Source organism: Bos javanicus, chromosome 7 (genome assembly GCF_032452875.1).
Source record: "Bos javanicus breed banteng chromosome 7, ARS-OSU_banteng_1.0, whole genome shotgun sequence".
NCBI lineage: Eukaryota > Metazoa > Chordata > Mammalia > Artiodactyla > Bovidae > Bos > Bos javanicus.
Window position 1 is genome coordinate 64,544,372 of NC_083874.1, and position 21,537 is coordinate 64,565,908.

A 21,537-nucleotide genomic window follows, 5' to 3' on the forward strand; every position below is an offset into this window, starting at 1 on the left:
TAGTACACTGCATTAGGATAGCATTAGAATAGTACACTGGCTTTCAAAAAATGTTTGTTGAATTTATGACAAGAGAATAAGTAATCATAGGCCTTCAGAAGGCCTAGTTCCGGTCCCCTCTATGCCACTAAATCACTGAATGACTTTGTACAAGCAATTCTCTATCTCAGTTTCTTTATCTGGCAAACAGATGTACAGTTTCTACCTTATAAAGGCATTAAAGTGAAACACAGCCATAGATTTGAAAGTACCATACACTGTGGAATAAATTATACAGATACAAGGTTTCCTTTCTATCTTGAAGGCTTCCTGAGTTTGAATGAACTTCGTCAAATGGGGAGGAAAGTTTCATTCCAATAAGAAATCCTTTGTGGATAGGAGAATTGATCGGGCCTCACTTGCAAGACCTTGCCTGCAGCACAGGAAAAAGCACAGGGCGGGAGGGTTGGGGGGCGAGGCAGGGAGGCATAATCAGCATCCAGCCTCTTCCAGATGTGCTGGGGACATGCTGGGGACCTTTGGGGGCCACAGAAGCTTGTCCCGGATAGAATTCAGATGCCTCTACAGTCAGAGCAGAATGATGGTGGTAAAGGACAAAGGTCCCCCCCTCATGTTTTTTAAACTATCACGTATCTGTGTTGTTATAATAATCCCAGCCGCTGTTTATTGATCACTCAGTCTTGCAACATGGACTTGACATGCATCATTGCACTGCTTTTTCTCCTCAGCCTCCTTACCTCCATTATTCATACAGGAAACCATCAGGGAACTTGGTCCAAGGCAGTGTATGTAACTCATAGCTCTGAGTAGCAGAGCCTACCCTTCAGCCCAGGCATGGCTGGCTCCTGAGCAAGTGCTCTTAACCAATGTAACAACTTAGCACACAAAATAAGTGATAACAGAGGTCAGAAGGAAGGGAACTGCAACTGCCTCTCCACTAAGTCAGTTTCACCTTAAGTCTGAACAGGGTGGAAAATGCTGTGATTCTGTAACATGGTTAAACTGATGCATCCAGGCAGCATATTCTAACTTCCTTCCCTTCCTCACCACCCAGGGTTTCATGGACATTGACTTAAACAAATTCAAGGAGACTGGAGCAAACGTAACAGGTTTCCAGTTGGTGAACTACACAGACACCATCCCGGCCAAGATCATGCAACAGTGGAAGAACAGTGATGCTCGGGACCACACCCGGGTGGACTGGAAGAGACCTAAGGTGAGAGGATGGGCAGCAGGCAAGAAAGGATGCTGCTGGTCTCTGCCTGCCCTAGATTCCTGGAACAGACTTTCTAAGAGGAGCAAGCTAAGGAAACTAGATCCATAAAGACTGAGGGTATGGACACTCCAGAATGACAATGGTTTTAACAGGATAGACATTTTGCTCCTTTTTCATATAAACAAAATTCAGAAGTCAGCAATCTGGGGCTTGTATAATGGTTTCACAATCACCAAAAACTTAGCGACTTTTTCTATCTTCTTGTTCTGCTATCCTCAGCATACAGCTGCTACCTTATAGCCCAAAATGGCTGCAGAAGCCCCACAATTACCTCAGTATTCTACCCATCAGGAAGGGAAAAGGAAAACAGAAAGCAAAACTGTTTCCCTTAAGAACTCTTTCCAGCAGTCACATACAGATCTTCCCCTCACATGCTATTGGCCACATCTCAGGAACCTACCCCAGCTAGCTACAGCAGGAGCCAGAAAATGGTGTCTCTACTCTGGGCAGGATCGCCATGTTGATTGAGCCTCCTAGATTTGTGCAGTGGGCTGGTCCTTCTGGTCAGCTACATACCTGGCTACAAATCAAGGAAATTTAACTAAGCAATAACCAGTACATTTCTGCCTCAGAGAGTCAACTCCCAATTATCATGCAGACTACCAGCCTCTCATTCCCTGCAAGGCAGCTTTAAACTCTGCAGCTAAAATCTATTTTGTTTTCTATTTGAAAATGGCTTAGAATAAAGATGAGTTTCTCTGATAGCTCAGTTGGTAAAGGATCTGCCTGCAAAGCAGGAGACCCCAATTCGATTCCTGGGTCATAAAGATCCACTGGAGAAGGGATAGACTACCTACTCCAGTATTCTTGGGCTTCCCTTGTGGCTCCGCTGGTAAAGAGTCCTCCTGCAATGCAGGAGACCTGGATTCAATCCCTGGGTTGGGAAGATCTCCTGGAGATGAAGGGCTACCCACTCCAGTATTCTGGCCTAGAAAATTCCTTGGACTGTATAGTCCATGGGGTCCCAAAGAATCAGACACAACTGAGCGACATTCACTTTCACTCCAGAGTAAGAATAGAGGATAATTTCTCTTTCCCATGTCAAATCTAACAGCTTGGCAGTGGCTATGAGGAACACTGTTGAGAAGGATTCTGAGTCTAAATCTGTTTATCCAGGGCCAACTGTGGATCCTTGCCAACTTTCTCTTGCCCCTGGTCAGTTGCATTTTGTAAATGTCAGGCCACTGAACCAAGACACTGTCATCCCAGTTTTGCTCAAACTGATTCAGGACTTTAGAAATAAAGGCACTTCGACATGACCTTAAGCAAACAAAATCACAAATGTGATTTCAATCAATGAGTAAACTACAGAGGAGTTTCATTCATTCAGTTCAGTTCAGTTGCTCAGTCGTGTCCGACTCTTTGTGACCCCATGAGCTGCAGCACGCCAGGCCTCCCTGTCCAACACTAACTCCCAGAGCCTACCTAAACTCACGTCCATTGAGTCATCCAACCCATCCAACCATCTCATTCTCTGCCGTCCCCTTCTCCTCCTGCCCTCAATCTTTCCCAGCACCAGGGTCTTTTCCAATGAGTCAGCTCTTGCATCAGGTGGCCAAAGTATTGGAGTTTCAGCTTTAGCATCATTCCTTCCAATGAACACCCAGGCCCGATCTCCTTTAGAATGGACTAGTTGGATCCCCTTGCAGTCCAAGGAACTCTCAAGAGTCTTCTCCAATACACAGTTCAAAAGCATCAATTCTCCAGTGCTCAGCTTTCTTTATAGTCCAACTCTCACATCCATACATGACTACTGGAAAAACCATAGCCTTGACTAGACGAAGCTTTGTTGGCAAAGTAATGTCTCTGCTTTTGAATATGCTATCTAGGTTGGTCATAACTTTCCTTCCAAGGAGTAAGTGTCTTTTAATTTCATGGCTGCAATCACCATCTGCAGTGATTTTGGAGCCCAGAAAAATAAAGTCTCTCACTTTTTCCACTGTTTCCTCATCTATTTGCCATGAGGTGATGGGACCGGATGCCATGATCTTCGTTTTCTGAATGTTGAGCTTTAAGCCAACTTTTTCACTCTCCTCTTTCACTTTCATCAAGAGGCTTTTTAGTAGTTCTTCACTTTCTGCCATAAGGGTGGTGTCATCTGCATATCTGAGGTTATTGATAATTTCTCCCGGCAATCTTGATTCTAGCTTGTGCTTCCTCCAGCCCAGCGTTTCTCATGATGTACTCTGCATATAAGTTAAATAAGCAGGGTGACAATATACAGCCTTGACATACTCCTTTTCCTATTTGGAACCAGTCTGTTGTTCCATGTCCAGTTCTAACTGATGCTTCCTAACCTGAATACAGGTTTCTCAAGAGGCAGATCAGGTGGTATGATATTCCCACCTCTTTCAAAATTTTCCACAGTTTATTGTGATCCACACAGTCAAAGGCTTTGACATAGTCAATAAAGAAGAAATAGATGTTTTTCTGGAACTCTCTTGCTTTTTTGATGATCCAGCGGATGTTGGCAACTTGATCTCTGGTTCCTTTGCCTTTTCTAAAACCAGCTTGAACTCTGGAAGTTCATGGTTCATGTATTGCTGAAGCCTGGCTTAGAGAATTTTGAGCATTACTTTACTAGCGTGTGAGATGAGTGCAGTTGTGCGGTAGTTTGAGAATTCTTTGGCATTTCCTTTCTTTGGGATTGGAATGAAAACTGACCTTTTCCAGTCCTGTGGCCACTACTGAATTTTCCAAATTTGCTGGCATATTGAGTGTAGCACTTTAACAGCATCATCTTTTAGGATTTGAAATAGTTCAACTGGAATTTGATCACCTCCACTAGCTTTGTTTGTAGTGACGCTTCCTAAGGCCCACTTAACTTCACATTCCAGGATGTCTGGCTCTAGGGGAGTGATCACACCATAGTAATTAACTGGGTCGTGAAGATCTTTTTTGTACAGTTCTTCTGTGTATTTTTGCCACCTCTTCTTAATATCTTCTGCTTCTGTTAGGTCCATACCATTTCTGTCCTTTATTGAGCCCATCTTTGCATGAAATGTTCCCTTGGTATCTCTAAATTTCTTGAAGAGATCTCTAGTCTTTCCCATTCTATCAGTTTCCTCTATTTCTTTGCATTGATCACTAAGAAGGGCTTTCTTATCTCTCCTTGCTATTCTTTGGAACTCTGCATTCAAATAGGTATATCTTTCCTTTCCTCCTTTCGTATTCACTTCTCTTCTTTTCACAGCTATTATTAACATGTGACTATCCCACTCAATTTCCAAAAGATTGGAAATGATTATAAAGATACCAAATGTAATGTCTTTACTTTAAAAAGGAAGTGTTTGTGTGTCCAAACTCATGTCCAGTTCTTTACAACCCCATGGACTATAGCCTACTAGACTCTTTCTGACCATGGGATTTCCTAGACAAGAAAACTTGAGTGGATTGCCATTTCCTTCTCTAGTGGATCTTCCCAACCCAGGGATTGAAGCCATGTCTCCTGCTTGGCAGGTAGATTGTTTACCACTGTGGCACCAGGGAAGCCTCAAAAGCAAAAGGAACAAAGTTAAAAGCTGGAAAAATACCTACACATTCATTCTACAAGACTGCACTGTGAACTTAGGATGTACCAGAGAACATGCTAGACATCAGAGACAAATTGATGAGAATAGATATGATTGCTAGTGCTGGAAAATGTTGTTCTGGATTGTTATCTTGCTTTTGTTTCAACATTTTAGTACCTTCTTAGATAAGAGGGGGATAAAATTGAGGCTTAGCATGAGGAAGCACAAGAGGAAATTTTGTGGAATATAAACTTGCCACTTGAGTGAGCTGCATGCAGAAATAATTAAGAGCTTACCCTTCTCAGATTATTCTTTTTCTTTCTTTTACTGTCACCAGGGATGGTGGAGTAAACTGTTCTTCTTGGCTCCCAGTTGGTGACAGAGAGAAAACCAAGTTGTTTTCATGGACTGTATCAGACAGATACAGATGAGTTGTATTTAATTTAGATGTTTTGTATTCAAGCTATGCCTCTTCCCCCAGATGAACCAACATTTTAACGTGGATTGGATAGAAAATTCTAGAATTATCTTTGAACCTCACAACCAGCAATACTACTGAACTCGGGAGTTCAGGAGGGCAATATTGGCTAGGGAGGTGGAGCAGCAGGTGCTTCGTGGCTTACAGTGGCTCCCTGTCCCCACCATACCCCCCATCCCTGGCTCACTGCAGGCATCCTCATCACCAGGAGGCTCCTTCCCAGATACAGCTCCCACCAGCCTCCCTACCAGCTCTCTCTCTGACACCCAACTGTCTCTGTTCCTCCCACCAGTACACCTCTGCGCTCACCTACGATGGGGTGAAGGTGATGGCTGAGGCTTTCCAGAGCCTGCGGAGGCAGAGAATTGATATCTCCCGCCGGGGGAATGCTGGGGACTGCCTGGCTAACCCAGCTGTGCCCTGGGGCCAGGGCATCGACATCCAGAGAGCTCTGCAGCAGGTGAGGCTGGCAACAACGGTGGCCCCACCCTATGGGAGCCTCGCAGGGGATTTAAGCATCAGTGTCAGGCAGGATATAGCTATTGAAAAAAAAAAGGTGGAGCACACCCGAAGCTTGGACCACCACTGCATTGTTTGTGGCTCTGACATAGGAAAGGTCGTGTAGAAATTTGAAGAACAAAATGAAAAAACGTAATAGTATGGACCAGTCATTCCTGACAGCACAAGAGCTCTATTTTATTCTTAGGGATTATGCTAAGAAGGGGAAGCCAGTGATGCTGTATTTGAAAGGGGACTTGAGATACACAAGGATGAAACTGAACCATTTTTGCAGGCTCTCAGAGACTCTGCTCTCTTGCCCTGATTTTCTAGATTTCTTCATTATCTTTGCTCTCTGTGCACATGTCAGGATGGGACCCTGAAAATGTTTCTCGACACTTCTGATTCTATTTTCTTGCTTCTCAGCATTGCACTCATCAATTTTGTTTGCACTTACGAATGGGCAAAGAACAGGGATATAAAATGGTCACGATCCTCCTATCAACTGACTCTGCAGAGGATTCTGAGGTGGAATCCAGATTCAACAGGGAGGAATATAAGCACTCAGTGATATGTCTGCTGTGGAAGCAGGATGAGACAGATACACGTGAGCCATGTGTTTGACATTCCTGTTTTAGAAGGTTCTGGGGACTTGCCCAGCTTTATGATTCTCTGAACTCCTAGAAATCTCTAGAAGTTTCTAGAAGCACCTGAAGCACAGACTAGTTCTCCAAGTCCTGACACATACCACAGTATATGATGCCTCTGATGCCTCCTGAGAGAGACCGTATTTCCAAAGGGGACTGGGCACAGAGGGCAGGGCTCACTTCACAGGAATGTCCAAGTATCAGACACAGTGGCGAGCTGGCAACAGCAAAATGTTCTGGTGCAAATGACTCTCAGGACATGCTCTCTCCCAGAGGGGAGCATTTCTGAATGAGGGAGAAATGTAGAGGAAAACACACAACTGTTACCACCTGTTTTCCAGCCACATGCACAGCTCTAGCGATTTACAACCTGGAGAAACACACAAGACGGCAATATCATCAGTTGTTCTTTAGCTCAGCTGAAGCGCCTGCACGTGGAGGAGAACACAGACTTCTGTCCTTTGGAATGAAGCAAAGCAACTGCCCTGTGGCTAGATGCAAACGGGTCCACCCACAGCCCTTTCTGCCCCACCCCCCGTCACTGTGCAAGGTGGCCCCGAATCCCTAGGCAGCAAGAGCCAGCAAGCCAGCAGCTTCAGAATGATTGCCAAAGGTGTGGTGCCTGCCTTCTGGCTTATTTAAAATGCTCTTCCAGGCTCCACAGTCGAGACAGCTTCTGTTTGCAATGTGAAGCTGGTTTCAGAAGGTCCCAGGGACTTGCCCTCAGCTTCCCAGCCCTTCCAGCTCCCTTGCCTCTCTCATCTTAAGGATGTCCCTGGAAGGATACGCTGACATCACCATGACAGTGATGAAGCCTGGAGACAATGTGAGTGGCAGAAAGGATTCTTACTCAGGAAACCTGAGGTCCAAGACCAGCCAGGCCCTTGAGTTTCTGGGTGACCTTGAAATACTAATTCAGATCCCCCACACCCTTCTCTTTCCTCACCCATGACAATGAGGCAGTCAGAGAGACCACTCTCAGTTCTCACCTGGCTTACGAATTCTAAGCATCTAATTAATTTTCCTTACACTCTAACCCATGTCTTTCTGGTTGTAACATGCTCAGTCTTCTGTTTCTGCCTTCAGTGGGGTTGAGAGGAGGCAGTTCCTTTCATCAAAATAATAATGATCTCCTCTATACCAGGGGTCCCCAAATTCTAGGATCTAATGCCTGGTGATCTGAGGTGGAGCTGGTGTAATATTAATAACAATAGAAATAAGTACAAAATAAATGTAATGCATTTGAATCATCCTGAAGCCATGGCAGGGCCACTACCCTGGTCATGGAAAAATTGTCTTCCACAAAACCAGTCCCTGGTGCCAGAAAAGATGAGAACCATGCTCTATACCATCTTGAATCAAGACATGCGTGTGCCAGTCAGCTTGTTCCTGCGAGCCTACTGTATGCTCTGCCCTATGCTCTGGGGACAATTAGAGAAGGCAAGGCCTGTCCTCAAGAAACTCTCTTTAGTCTCTATTGTGGCTAGAGGTAGGATGAGGAGAACTAGCCGCAAAAACAGAAACAAAATATAATCAACATTCTGATCCGAAGATCAGCTGTTCAAACTGAATCAAATATTTGTTTATCACTTCAAATCACAAAAATGTATGGCAGAAAGAGACCTGAGAAATGACGACTCCCACTTTTTCTTACATTAGAGATGAAGCAGCTGACCCAGAGTGAGCAGGAACTCCCCCAGGATCAGCCTAGCAGCCGAGACTGTAACAGACCCTGAACTGGGGCTCCTCCTCCTGCCCCTAGCCTGCCCTGTGGCCCCAGGGACCTTTGCTTGTACGTACTGAGCCTCAGGGCCTCCCACACACAGTCATGGCTGCTGTCTAGCCATTTCATCCTCTAGACCCATCTCTTTAAATAGCCATGCCACTAGGGAGAATCTGTGTGCCCACAGTAGACTTGGTAAATCCCAATGCCAGTCAGTCTTTGGACCCCAACTTGGGATCTCAAATCACTTCTACCCTGACCTCGGACCTCCAGGTCACAAGTCGGGAGGGATCTGAGGGTTAGCTTGTGGTCAAGCTGGAAAGTCTGTGAGTTAGACCAGGAGGAATAAGCACATTATTCTAAAACTGAGGGTCATACCAGCTATGACATGGCCAGGGCTCACTATGCACAAGGTTCTGAACATATTTTACATGACTGATCTCACTGAATCCCCTATAATATAACCCTCTGAGGTAGCTGGTTTTATTAACTGTGCTTTATAAATATACACACTGAGCTACACAGATGTTCAAGAATTCCCCCAGATTGTACAGCTAATTAGTGGTAAAAGTGGGATTCCACCCCACATCTCCTTGCTACCTCACTGTACCCTTAACTGCTCTGCTCTGAAGCCTCGAAGACCCAGCCCAGCAGATGAGAATGAGTTCTGGCCCAGCCAGCTACAGCACATGGCCTTGGGTAATATCCAAGGGCCTCAGCTCCCCCTCACCCCGCTACAGTTTTCTCAGGAGCAGAGTGAAGATAATTCAGCCGCCTGCCTGCCCCCATCTCCTCACCCTGCCTGACATCCAAGGAGCCACTCAGAATATTAATGATCCCACAATCCTGGAACTCCTCAACGCTCCAGGAAAGAGGAAGCATTAGGGTACCTATAAGTTGGCTTCTGGCTGGCAGAAAAGAGTGAATTCCCCGAGTCAGGCTTTTAGCATTTAGGTCATCGGCCCTTTGAGGATATGACAGGACAAAAAAGCTTTGTACCTTCTCCCCAGAAAAATGCACACACACACACACACACATATATTTTTGCATGACCATGAGTCAGGGGAAACCACAGACACTTCCAGAAGCCAAGCTAAGAAGTTGAAGTGAAGTTGAAGAACACCTGCCCTAAATAATGATCAGCCCTCTTAGCGTTTGTGTTTGCAGTCTGTCAGCCAATGATCACACACATCAAAGTGAAGATTAACAGGGCACTTCGCTAGATGAGGTCGGGGCGGGGGGAGGGGAATAAGTATAAGACACAGTCCTGCAACTCAAACTGAAGACCCAGTGTTGAAGGAAAGATAAGCTCCTAAGAAATAATAGCCATAAAGTTGTGGATTCGAAGCTAAATCACATACGTAGCCAGGCTGTTGATGCTCTGGATGGTCAGAAAAGAATGCTACGACTGAGGACTGTGGACATTACCAGACTATCTGTAGGCATGTGTCTGGGGCTTTAAATAGGATGACCATATAATTTATCATCCAACCTGGAACACTGGGGAATGAAAGGGAGAGCTATTTACCAATTATCCCAGAACAAGAGATGTAGACTGGATCGATCCAGGCAAACTGAGATGGATGGTCATGCATGCCATAAAGGAAGGATGACTTTAAACAAAGAGTGATTTGGGTTTTGGAGGGTCTGGGTGAGGATGTAAAGGGTACCAGCAGGAGTCTACAGCGAGGGTACAAGGAGGACTTCGGGCCATTGTGCTTGGCTATTAGTACGTTAGGAGGACATGAGCGGGGCTCTCACCATGCCTCCACCAAGCACTATCTGGAGGATCCTGGATTAATTGCTCAACTTTTCTGGCATTATTTTCCTCATCTCTTAAATGAGTATAATCCTCATAACACTGCCTCCCTTTCTGGCTTGTGACAAGGCTCAAAATGAAATTTTTTAAAGGATAATATATAAGTTTCTTTGATGCTCAGGGCAACTGCCTGAGATAGCTAAAGCCAGGATTATTCTTCCCATTGATCAGGTGGGAAAGTGGAAGCTCAGAGGGGTCCTGAGACTTGCTTGCCCCACTAGAATAACCAGCACCCTGGTCCACAGGCTCTGGCTTCCCTAGTGGGCATTCAGGAGGAGAAGCCAAGAGAACAGACCTGCCTCAAGGCAGCCACAAAGAGGCTTTAGAAGCCCCGGACCAGGGTATCTCCACTGCCCCCACCCCCAGGGCTGGAGGTGCAGGAGTCAGTCATCAGGGCTAATGGCTCAAGTAGTAAAAATGCCAACAAGCACTCTCCCAGCACCAGCAAGAAAGAACAAGTATGCTTCAGCATCTCATGGATGGCAAACACTGAGCTGGCACCCAATACAAATGACTGGAAATCCAAGGTTAAATCCCCATCTTTCATGGAGGGAGTCAGCAGGTGCCAGGATAGTGAGAGGAGGTCCAAATGGCAGGAACTCAGGGAGACTCCAGGTCTCCCTTGGCCTGACTCCTGTCACCCCAGCGTGGGGGTGGGAGGGAACGGGGGCTCAGAGGCTCAGTACTGATGGATAGGATGGCAGTTTCCAGATGTGGCCAAAGCATATGTTTCTGAGAAGCTTATTTCTCTAAGAGTCCAGACTGTCCTCATAAATGGTTTGGGGCTAATCTAGTCTCCTGACCTCCCCCCTTGCTCTGCCATCATGGAACAGTAGTTCTGGGACATATTCTTTCCCACAATTTAATTTATCTCAGGGTGTGTACATCCTGGCTTCTATAACTAGACAGTAAAGAGCCTTCAGCTCGCCAGGCCTCTCCTGACTTGCTGTGAACCCTGAACACAGGTGCCACAGCTCTGAGTCTCAATAATCCTACCTGTACAATCAGCAAAATAAGCTCTGCTTTTGCCACTCACTGGGTTTCTGGGAACATCACATAAGCAGCATCCTGTGAAACGGTGTGGCAATGTAAGAGGCCCTCAGGTCACAGAACTTTGCTGCTGCTGATTATTTTTTTTGGAAACTGAGAAAGGCATGTATAAATGACAGCGACAAGACCCTCATTTCTGCTGAAAGGATCCCCTGCTGTGAGGTCACAACTTATCACGCCCACGTTAAATCTTATTGTCCATACTTCGTACCCACTGAACACAGCACAGCAGTAGTAGCAATAGTAGTGATCATCATTATCTTCAGCATCACCGCCACTGAAATCACACACACCATACATTGAACATTTATGTCCCAGACAATATGCTAAACACTTCAGTCCTTTGAAGAGGAAACTAGGAAACAGATAGGCCTAGTGACTTGTACAGAGGAATTAGAGTGTGGCCTGGGGAAGGCCCAGCTAGAATAGAGGGTGGCAGCTGAATGCCTGGAGAACACACGACTTTACACATTTCTGTGTCACCTCTCAGAGCCAAGGACAGTAGCGTGGGCCTCCATTTGAGAGGCCACTTGGTATATGAAGTGACGAAACCAGAATATGTCAGAAGCTCTGGATTTCAGACCTGCCTCGGACACTTGTAAGTCCTAAGTCATGAGCAAATCACTTTGCTATCCAGAATCTGGGTTTCTGCCATGAAAATGAAGACTGGGACTTCCCTGATGGTCCAGTGGCTGGGACTCCGTGCTCCCAATGCAGGGGGCCCAGGTTTGATTCCTGGACGGGGAACTAGACCCCACATGCTGCAACTAAGACCTGACATAGCCAAATAAATAAAATAAATATTAAAAAGGAAAGAAAGTGAAGATCCTAATCTCTCTCTAACCAACCTATCTCAGGGGTTCCTCTGAATGAAGATAAAGTAATATGTGCCAAGTGTTTCATAAACACTTGGAAAATGGTGGTAATATTAATAACATTATTAGTAACAATAAAAATAAGAGCTAGCCTTTGTTGAATACTTGCAAGCATTGATCAAGAAATATCTAATTTCATCCTTAAACCAACCTTAAGACATAATTAACCCTAATGGGTCCTATTAAACAAATGAGGAAACTGAGTCATAGAGGCATTAGGCAATTAGCATATGAATTATGACATAATGATAATTAGTATGACACTTGACACTGGGGCCAAAAATAGATGCCTCTTTGAATCATTAATGACACATTTCTGTTCCTGCAAATCATCTGCACATCTGTTCCAGTCTATTTTTCCAAATGAGTCACACGAGCTGGCACATAGCAATGAATGGGAAGCTCAAGATGGGCCAGAGAGGACCAAGGAGGGAAGGTGAAGCTGCTGATGGGTTAAAACTGCTCCCATCTCATTCCTTGTAGCAGGATCGGTGCTTTGCTTTCCCTTTGAAAAGCAAAAGTAGCCCAGATTTTCCAGAGTGAGAATTTCTCCAGATTTCATCTCAGAGAGTGAAGAATGTACTGCATAATTTGTTCAGTGCTCTAGGCCTGTTGTGACCTCCCTACTGAGACTTCAAACCAGGAGGTGATGGGAAGGTCAGCCTGAGAAGAGACACACTTTTCTTTCTTCCTTCCTTTCTTTCTTTCCTTCCTTCCTTCCCTCACCCTCCCACACACCCCATCTTAAATACATACACACACCCCAGCTATTCTTGTATCTTCCAGAGGCAGAGGGGTTGGTCATTCACTGTCAGAAAATGGTGACACCCTTCAAGGCTTCCTTTGAAGCCTATTTGAAGAGGGGGGAAATAAATAATGCTAGGTTAGAGACATTACTTTGCCAACAAAGGTCCGTATAGTCAAGGCTATGGTTTTTCCTGTGGTCATGTATGGATGTGAGAGTTGGACTGTGAAGAATTGTGAGCGCTGAAGAATTGATGCTTTTGAACTGTGGTGTTGGAGAAGACTCTTGAGAGTCCCTTGGACTGCAAGGAGATCCAACCAGTCCATTCTGAAGGAGATCAGCCCTGGGATTTCTTTGGAAGGACTGATGCTAAAGCTGAAACTCCAGTACTTTGGCCACCTCATGCAAAGAGTTGACTCATTGGAAAAGACTCTGATGCTGGGAGGGATTGGGGGCAGGAGGAGGAGGGGACAACAGAGGATGAGATGGCTGGATGGCATCACTGACTCGATGGACATGAGTCTGAGTGAACTCCGGGAGTTGGTGATGGACAGGGAGGCCTGGCGTGCTGCGATTCATGGGGTTGCAAAGAGTCGGACATGACTGAGCGACTGAACTGAATTGAACTGAACTGAGAGGGCAAGGTTCATATTGGTTACAGGTACAGACTTATTGGTTACAGGTACAGACTCATCTCACTGGCCTTAGGCCAGACAAATCTGAGGAAACGTGATAGATTATGGTTGGAGAATGTGATTTCTAGTACCTGAGCTGATGACACACAGCTAGACTCATCCCCAATTTGAGGGTGGACCAATTTTATTGGTCACCTCTAGAGCAGCAGGCTTGGTCCCAAAGATCCTGGATGCTCCATGCTGACTGCTCACCCTTTAAAATGAGCCTGAAGATAGGAAGCCATGAAAGTTTAATCTGACTCATTTGTGGAGAAGAAATCCTATGAGGCATATTTGGGGGCTTCCTATATACATGTTGATTCAACAGCTAAGACCTATGTAAAGTCCTACATGATCTGGTCTTACTATAAAGGGTTTCCTCAGATGCTTTAAAGTTTGCATAACACTTTCACATTTGCTGTGTCATGTAAGGTGGATGGAGCAGGAATTTTGGAAACTAGAGTCTTGGAGAGGCGATCAGCCAGTCACTTGGCTGTTCAGAGGAAAACTGGGGTAAAACCCAGGTCACCCAATTCTAGGTATTCAGGTTCCCAGGTATTTTATTCCCTGGCCTCACAAGGGATTACAAAGCAACACTGAGGCATGGCCCAAAGCATCACAAGGCTGGCTCCCAGTCCTGGGTCTTCCCCTGCCTCACCAGGGAGGGCACACAGTCTCTTCCTTCACGGGCCTGCTTCAGTTTCCGCATCTGAAGGTGTGTGTCTGAGGAGCGGTGATTCTCATGGGGTGGTCCTGATAGGGGTACGGGACTGAGGATGACACAAAGATTTCCTATGAAGATTGACTTCGATCCACTCTTACTGTTGGCCAAAAGCAATAGGTGAAGCAGTTTTCAGGAAGAATTTCATTTTAGTAGGAGAACTGTTCTCCAACAGTTATGCCTGCTCCAGGCCACGGAGTAGAGAGGTGTTTAGGATTGCTGCTACTCTAAGACCTCATCCCATGTAACTTTCTCAGGTTCTGGGCTTTCGGTTCAGCAGGAAAAGCCAGCAAATGAACAAACATGAAGCGCAACTTCAGAGTTCACTGGTCATCACCTGGCTTTTTCTTGCAGGTGCGGTTTGAAGGCTTGACAGGAAATGTGCAATTTAATGAGAAAGGACGGCGGACCAACTACACCCTCCACGTGATTGAAATGAAGCATGATGGCATCCGAAAGGTAAAGCTCCCTTTGCTTCCATTACACAGGGAGGAGAGGGCTGAACAGAGGCTTAGGCCGGAGCTGAGGGCCTGGGGAACCCAATGTTCTGGACTTGATCTCTTAGAAGAGAAGCAGGCAGTGAGGATTCTAATCTGGGCTCTGCTGCGAGCCAGCTAGGATTTTGGGCAAGTCAGTTGTTCCTCTGAGAACTGATTCACTGCAAAATGGAGATAAAAAAAAATCTCTACCTTTGCCTTAGGGTGCTTGTAAAGATCCAAGGGATGGGAAAATATTTATAAAAAATGAATAGATGTGTATAAAATGTCACTACTGTTCCTGAGGGGTTTCAAGTAAGAACTTGAGAATGATGGTTTATTGAGGAAGTTAACCATATTTCCCTAATCCACACTTGGTAGTATTCTCTCTCTCCCTCTCTCTCTCTGTCTCTGTCTCTCTCTGTCTCTCTCTCTCTCTCTCTCTCTCTCTCTCTCTCTATATATATATATATATATATGTATATGTATATATCAGTTCAGTTCAGTCGCTCAGTCATGTCCAACTCTTTGCGACCCCGTGAATCGCAGCACGCCAGGCCTCCCTGTCCATCACCAACTCCCAGAGTTCACCCAGACTCACGTCCATCAAGTCAGTGATGCCATCCAGCCATCTCATCCTCTGTTGTCCCCTTCTTCTTCTGCCCCCAATCCCTCCCAGCATCAGAGTCTTTTCCAATAAGTCAACTCTTCTCATGAGGTGGCCAAAGTACTGGAGTTTCAGCTTTAGCATCATTCCTTCCAAAGAAATCCCAGGGCTGATCTCCTTCAGAATGGACAGGTTGGATCTCCCTGCAGTCCAAGGGATTCTCAAGAGTCTTCTCCAACACCACAGTTCAAAAGCATCAATTCTTATATATATATATACACACACACACACACACACACACACTTACTAAACATTTTAGAACAATGTTCAATTTCTTGGAGAAAACATTCAGAATTCTACCAGACTCTGCATTCTGGCCTTGGCCAATTTCTCTGACCTTGATCCTTGACACTCACTTTCTTTGTCCTTCCACTCTAGTCATTCCAACCAATGTTCACTTCCAGGAAGATATCATGTTCTTTCTCACCCCCCAGCCTCCAAATGCATTCCCTCTGGCTGGGACTCTTCTATCCCATCCCTCAATTCTAGCCTGCCTTCAGGAGTCAGGGTAAATGTTGCTCCCCAGGAAAGCCTTTCCTGGGCTTCCTTGTTACGCCTCATGGCCACCTCTACTTTACTGTCCCTGGCCTTCACCACATCCCTAGTTCCTTGGGGTGGCACAGTGGGGTAAGTAAGAGGCTGTGCATGCACAGTATGAAGCTGGTAGAGTGTCAGAGCATTAGCGCCAGAATCCTGGGATTCCATCCTGGCGTCACCACTTACCAGCCTGTGACCCTGGACAAGTAAATCAGGTTCTCTGTGCCTTAAGCAGGGATTAAATGATCTAAGGACGCAGAAGTTCTGAGGGCTGGACCTGGCACACTGCAGAGTAGGTCTTAGTCTCTCAAACTTGATTCTCGCTATGCCTGTGCTGTCAAATACAGTTGCCACTAGCCATGGTTGGCTATTTCATTTTAATTCTAAATAATGAAAATTGACAAGTCCCGCAGTTGCACTAGCCACACTTAAGTGCTCAATAGCCACAGGTGGCTAGAGGCTGCCACGCCAGACAGCACGGCTGTGGATCACGCCCATCGTCACTGCAGGCTCTACTGGACAGTGATGCTCATGTTCTCTATGCCCAGCCTGTGGGCTTCACGGTGCTCTGGGTGGTATGGTGAGAAACACTGGCAGAATGGCTACAAGCAGGGGCACTGAAGATAGACACACAGGAATTAAGTCTCTGCCTCACTCTCTACTACACACATGACCTTGAACAACTGAGCCTCCCAGAGCCCCAGTGACATCACCTCCAAATGGGGAATAATGCCCTTTATCTCACAGGACTTCCACCAACATTGAGTGAAACAATGTCTGCTACCCCCTTGCCTGTGTGAAGGGGTCCCCAAAGCAGCCCCTGGCATGGATTGGGTATTCAACCCACATTTTGTTTATTTGTTTCAACTGCCTTCTTTGGGCCACAAGGATTTTTATATCAGCCTTGACTATGAGTGAGTCAGGCTGTGCAAGCCCATAGAATGGATAAATCAGCAAACCGAAATAACAGAGTAACTTTAAAACCCACGAGCAATAGTTGTGCTTTATTTTTCAGGTCTCGGGGCTGTTTTTCAACTTCCTTCCCAATGACTAAATCCTTTCTTTGAATGTGGGTTTAGGCAGCCTTTGGTTACAGGGAATCTGACTTTCAGAAAATCAATTCCACCACATCTGTGGCTTCAGGTCTTTTACTCAATCAGCCTCCTAACAAAGTAATTTCTCAGATTCACGGGTAACCTTGTTGTGCTGGTTTCAGTGAACAGTGTGTGGCCTTACCTGACGTATGTAATAAAAAGGGACTGCTGCTGTTTAACTGGGAGCCTTGGGGACTCTCTCCTGATCTTTAGGCACGTATCCTGGCCACTGATCTGCCAACACACACTCTAGGTGTCTGGGTCCAATTTGACATCCTACTGAAATGTGTGTGGTCTCTGGGCATACGTTTATCCCACACTTCGGAGCTTCAAATGCCAGAATGTGCAGTGGCTCCAGTAAATCTAGAGCCTTCTGAAATGCCATTCAGAGATTCCACTTCGCCGTGGGGTACTGATTCAAATAAGGATCTCTATTCAAATAAAATGCCTCGTCAAATTCAAGTAGGATCACAAATTCTTAGAGTGGCTGTCAAGAGAGAAGTGCAGGGACATTCTTGAAGGTCTTTCATCAAGGGACCAGCATTAATGATGTAACCATCTTTTCTCATCACCACTGGTCCTGTAGCTATGTTTTGACTTAAAGAGGACAAGTCTCAACTTGGATTCAGTCACCCTTGCCCTGTCTCAAATTTTTCATTCCCAGTTATGACCCAAGTGTAACTGGAAAGGAAGGACCAGGTAGCAAAGAAAGTGACACAAAGTCCTCCCTATGTCAAAAGTAATTAAAAGTCCTGAAGCATTCACAGCCCTCAAGTCCAGACATCCTTTGGAAGTTTTTTCCTGAAATCTTTGCTACCCAACTTTAGACATACTGGTGGTGGTTTAGTCACTAAGTCGTGTCTGACTCTTTGCGACCTTTACCACCAGGGAAGCTCCTTAGACATACTGAGTCCTGTTCTATTCTATCCAACCACTTCTCTCCATTTCCACTGCTGACTCCAGAGCTCAAGCCACCTTCTACACCTGCCTAGACTCACACAGGAGCCTCCCTACTGGTCACTAGTCCTGCTGGCCAGGTTCTTGTCCCTCTAGAAGGCTGTTTTTCAACACAAGAGCTGATCATCTTCAAATATATATCAGGTTATATTGCTTCTCCGCTTAAAGCCATTGACTGGCTTCCTACTGCAGGGGCTTCCCTGGTGGCTCAGATAGTAAAGAATCTGCTGCCTGCAATGCAGGAGACCCAGGTTCAATCCCTGGGTTAGAAAAGTCCCCTGGAGAAGGGCATAGTAACCCACTCCAGCATTCTTTCCTGGAGAATTCCATGGACAGAGGAGCCTGGTGGGCTACAGTCCATGGAGCCACAAAGTCAGACACGACTGAGCGACTAATACACCACTGCAGGTAAAAGGTAACAGAACTCCTTCCTGTGGCCTTCAGACCCAGATACTGCAGCCCTCTGAACTCTTGCTCCTCTTTCTCTAGCTCACAAGTCCACAGCTACCCCGGAATGTCTGCTTCTTTACCCGACATTCGCCATCACTGTGCTTTGATGTACATCTCTCTCCTTGTCATTCAAGTCTGGCCCAGCTGAAGTCACTCTGGAAAGGCCGTTCCTGACCAAAATATCTAAAGTGACCCCCATCCGCCGAGCACACTCCCATTATCCTAATTTTTCACAGTGCTTCCCCCTTCTGAGATTCTCTTGGTGGTTTACTGATCTCTACTGGGGTTGGTAAACTTCAGCCTGCAGGCCAGATCCAGCCAACTGCCTGTTTGTTTACAGCCCGTGAGCTAATGATTTTTACATTTTTAAATGGTTGAAGTAAATCAAAAGATGAATACTTCATGATATGTGAAAATTACATGAAATTAAAATTTCAGGGTCCATAAATAAAGTTGTGGGGTTTTTTTTTTTTGGAATACAGCCAAACTCATTTGTTTCAGTATTGGCTATGGCTGCTTCTGCACTGTGACAACAGAGATGGGTAGTTGCTACAGAGACTGTTTCACCCACAAAGCCTAAAGTATTTACTGTCTGGCGCTTTAAAGGTGAAGTCTGACAACCCCTGGTCTGAATATGTATTGTCTTTCTTCCCCTCCTCTCCACCTCCTTCCACTAAAATGTCAGCTCTCTAAACGCAGGGACATGGTTGTGTTATTTATTATATCCTCAGTGCCGATAATATATTGATGCATAGTAAGCACATGCAAATAAGTGGTTGTTCATTAAATGAGCGGGCAGCATATTGAATGTTGCTTGGCAACCAGGAAGCATACTACTCTGGCCCATTTTCCCATAGATCTGCCAGCAAATAAGGAAAAAAAATGCTGATAAATTTAATGAAATAACACCTCAAGCAGAACTCAGATAAAGTCACATACAAACTTACAAAGTTCAAATTCTTTAAGTATGTTAGTTAAGGTGCAATAACAGATAAACTCTAAAAATCTCAGCTGTGTAATGCAACAGAGGTCTAATTCTTATTCACCTAGTGATCAGTTTGGGGGACTGGGGACTCTGGTTAAGACTCAGGCTTATGGAGGCTCCATTGTCTGTCTGGGTCTTCCGCCTATCAGTAGCCAGCTAACAAGTGAGGAAGAAAGATATTAGAAACTGTGCTGGGGATTTGGAGGAGTCAGGTTAGGAGAGGCACTCATCACTTCTGCGTTCCACTGGCCAACCCGATCTCCTGGCCCATCTAGACACACGGCAGGCTGGGAATTGCAATGGCAGTCTAAGTAACTACTTCCCACCATACCTGTAGGCTATGAATAGTGAACAAGAACCCTTGCTGGTCATCAGGTTGTCTCTGCCACAATAGGCAACTTCCTTTTAAAAACTTTATCATAATGGATCTCATTTTTGGAGGTCAGGAGCTGTGGCTTCAGAGGCAGCTTAGAGCTACAAATGATACAACTACAAATGTGTCGATGTGATTTGATGACTGTGTAAGGTGGACCTATTGTATATACTCTTCAATGATCATCTTCTTTTTAGGCTATATTTACTTTAAAAAATCTAATCTATCATCCCATGACAGACTCATTTCTATATTCAAAGAATCTTTAGAAGTAGATGGAAAACAGGAGATCAAAAATTCTAACTGGCTCCAGGAGAAGACCTGTCACTGTCAGAATTGTTTAAATCTTCTCTTCAACAGTGGGGCCCAACTTTTTACCAAACTACTAGCTCTGATTTACTTTGAGATAAAATCAAAGTTCCTCCATATCCTTAGTAGAGAATCAAAGGGCTGTATAATAATCCAGCCCATTTCTCTAAGAAAAGGAAATTTGCTTCATCTCTGAAGTGCAATGCCTCTTCAAAAAACTTTGCCAGTTCTCTTTTCATCAAAATGTGGAGCTAGATTTCTCAGCCTCCTAGCTGACATGGGAGGCAAAGCTGGGTTTTGGCATCACCCTGCTCTTCTGACTGGTGATATTTTTTTATTTCCCTACAAAAGGGTTAGGAATAAAATAAGCTTGCTTACAACATATAAGTGTTCCTCTGGCTTTTGATATAAGCCAACCTAAACAATAATTTTTATAGATACCAATTTAACATTAGTGCTAGGATACTAACTCGGAAGGATCCTTACCCTTAAAAAAGTCTCTTTCTAAGCCATATAAATCTTATCTACACAGATTTATCTTGCTTTTCCCTTCTTTCTTTAATCAAAACAGCTTGCAATTTTAGAGTGGTGTTTTGTGGGGTTTTGCACCATTTATCCTAGGACATGCTGCATATCAGGAGGGTTACATTGTCAAATGAGTTTGAGAAATGCTCCATAATATATACTCCTTTTGGAAAGTGGAAACATTCAATAGCAAAATGAAACTGAAATGTCCTATAGTACAGAAGCCTATTAGCCTTCAACTAGGCGTTACCCTACTGAATAGCATTTTTTAGTTTAATAACAACTTAATATGAACCACACACTATGATTATTGTTGTCAATGAACTAACTCATTTGGTTCTCACAGCCACCCTGTGAGACAGGTACTCTTGTTGTATCCCCTCTACAGGGCAGAGACTGAAGCCCATTGAGGTCAGTTAACTGGCCCAAGTCATACAGTTAGTAATTAGGAAAATCTGTCTTTTAAGCCAGGTCTGTCTGATGCCAAAGACCAATCTCTGTACCATTAAGCCCCCACTTTTACAGATAATTCCCATGAAGGGACTTCCCTGGTGCTCCAGTGGCTAAGACTTGGTGCTCCCAAAGCAGGGGGCCTCAGTTTCAACCCTGGTCAGGAAATTCGATCCCACATGCCTCAACTAAGAGTTCCCAAAGTCACAACTAAGACCCGGTGCAGTCAAATACGTAAGATAATTTTTTTTTAATATTTGAAAAACTCTATCAAAACTCAATAGATTTTAGAGAACTTAGTTGCATGTCAAAGGAGGCAGCTACCTTGATACTGATGGTACAACTGATGGTTGTAGAGATTCGTAAGAACAGCTGAGCTGGTGACAAATCATGAAGAGGGCAGAAGGAAGAAAGAAAAAAAAGGGAAGGAAGGAAGAAAAAGGAGGAGGAAGTGGGAGGGAAAGGGCATGAAGACACCACGGCATCATCTGCAGGAGGCAAAAATGGTGATTAAATTTGCTAGATCATCTCCCAACTTTGTGCTGATTATATTAAACAATACTACTTCTGAGGTCCATGACCTGGCTTCTGTGCTTTGCCACTCATCTGCTATATAAACTTCATAAGCTTGATCATCTGATCTCCCCAAACCTCAGTTCTCTCATCTGTAAAACAGAGAAGATAATTCCCAGCCTG

The 21,537-nt window shown here is 45.0% G+C and overlaps 1 protein-coding gene across 4 annotated transcripts in view; it reads left to right on the forward strand.

Annotated features, from left to right (window-relative positions):
* GRIA1 (glutamate ionotropic receptor AMPA type subunit 1) overlaps positions 1 to 21,537 on the forward strand; it is a 347,536-nt gene that overhangs the window by 223,893 nt on the left and 102,106 nt on the right. For all 4 annotated transcript variants that reach the window (XM_061424115.1, XM_061424116.1, XM_061424114.1 and 1 more), the window contains exons 6-8: positions 1,055 to 1,216; positions 5,559 to 5,726; positions 14,373 to 14,477. In XM_061424115.1, the coding sequence (XP_061280099.1) occupies positions 1,055 to 1,216; positions 5,559 to 5,726; positions 14,373 to 14,477 (435 nt within the window). The remainder of the gene's footprint in view (positions 1 to 1,054; positions 1,217 to 5,558; positions 5,727 to 14,372; positions 14,478 to 21,537) is intronic.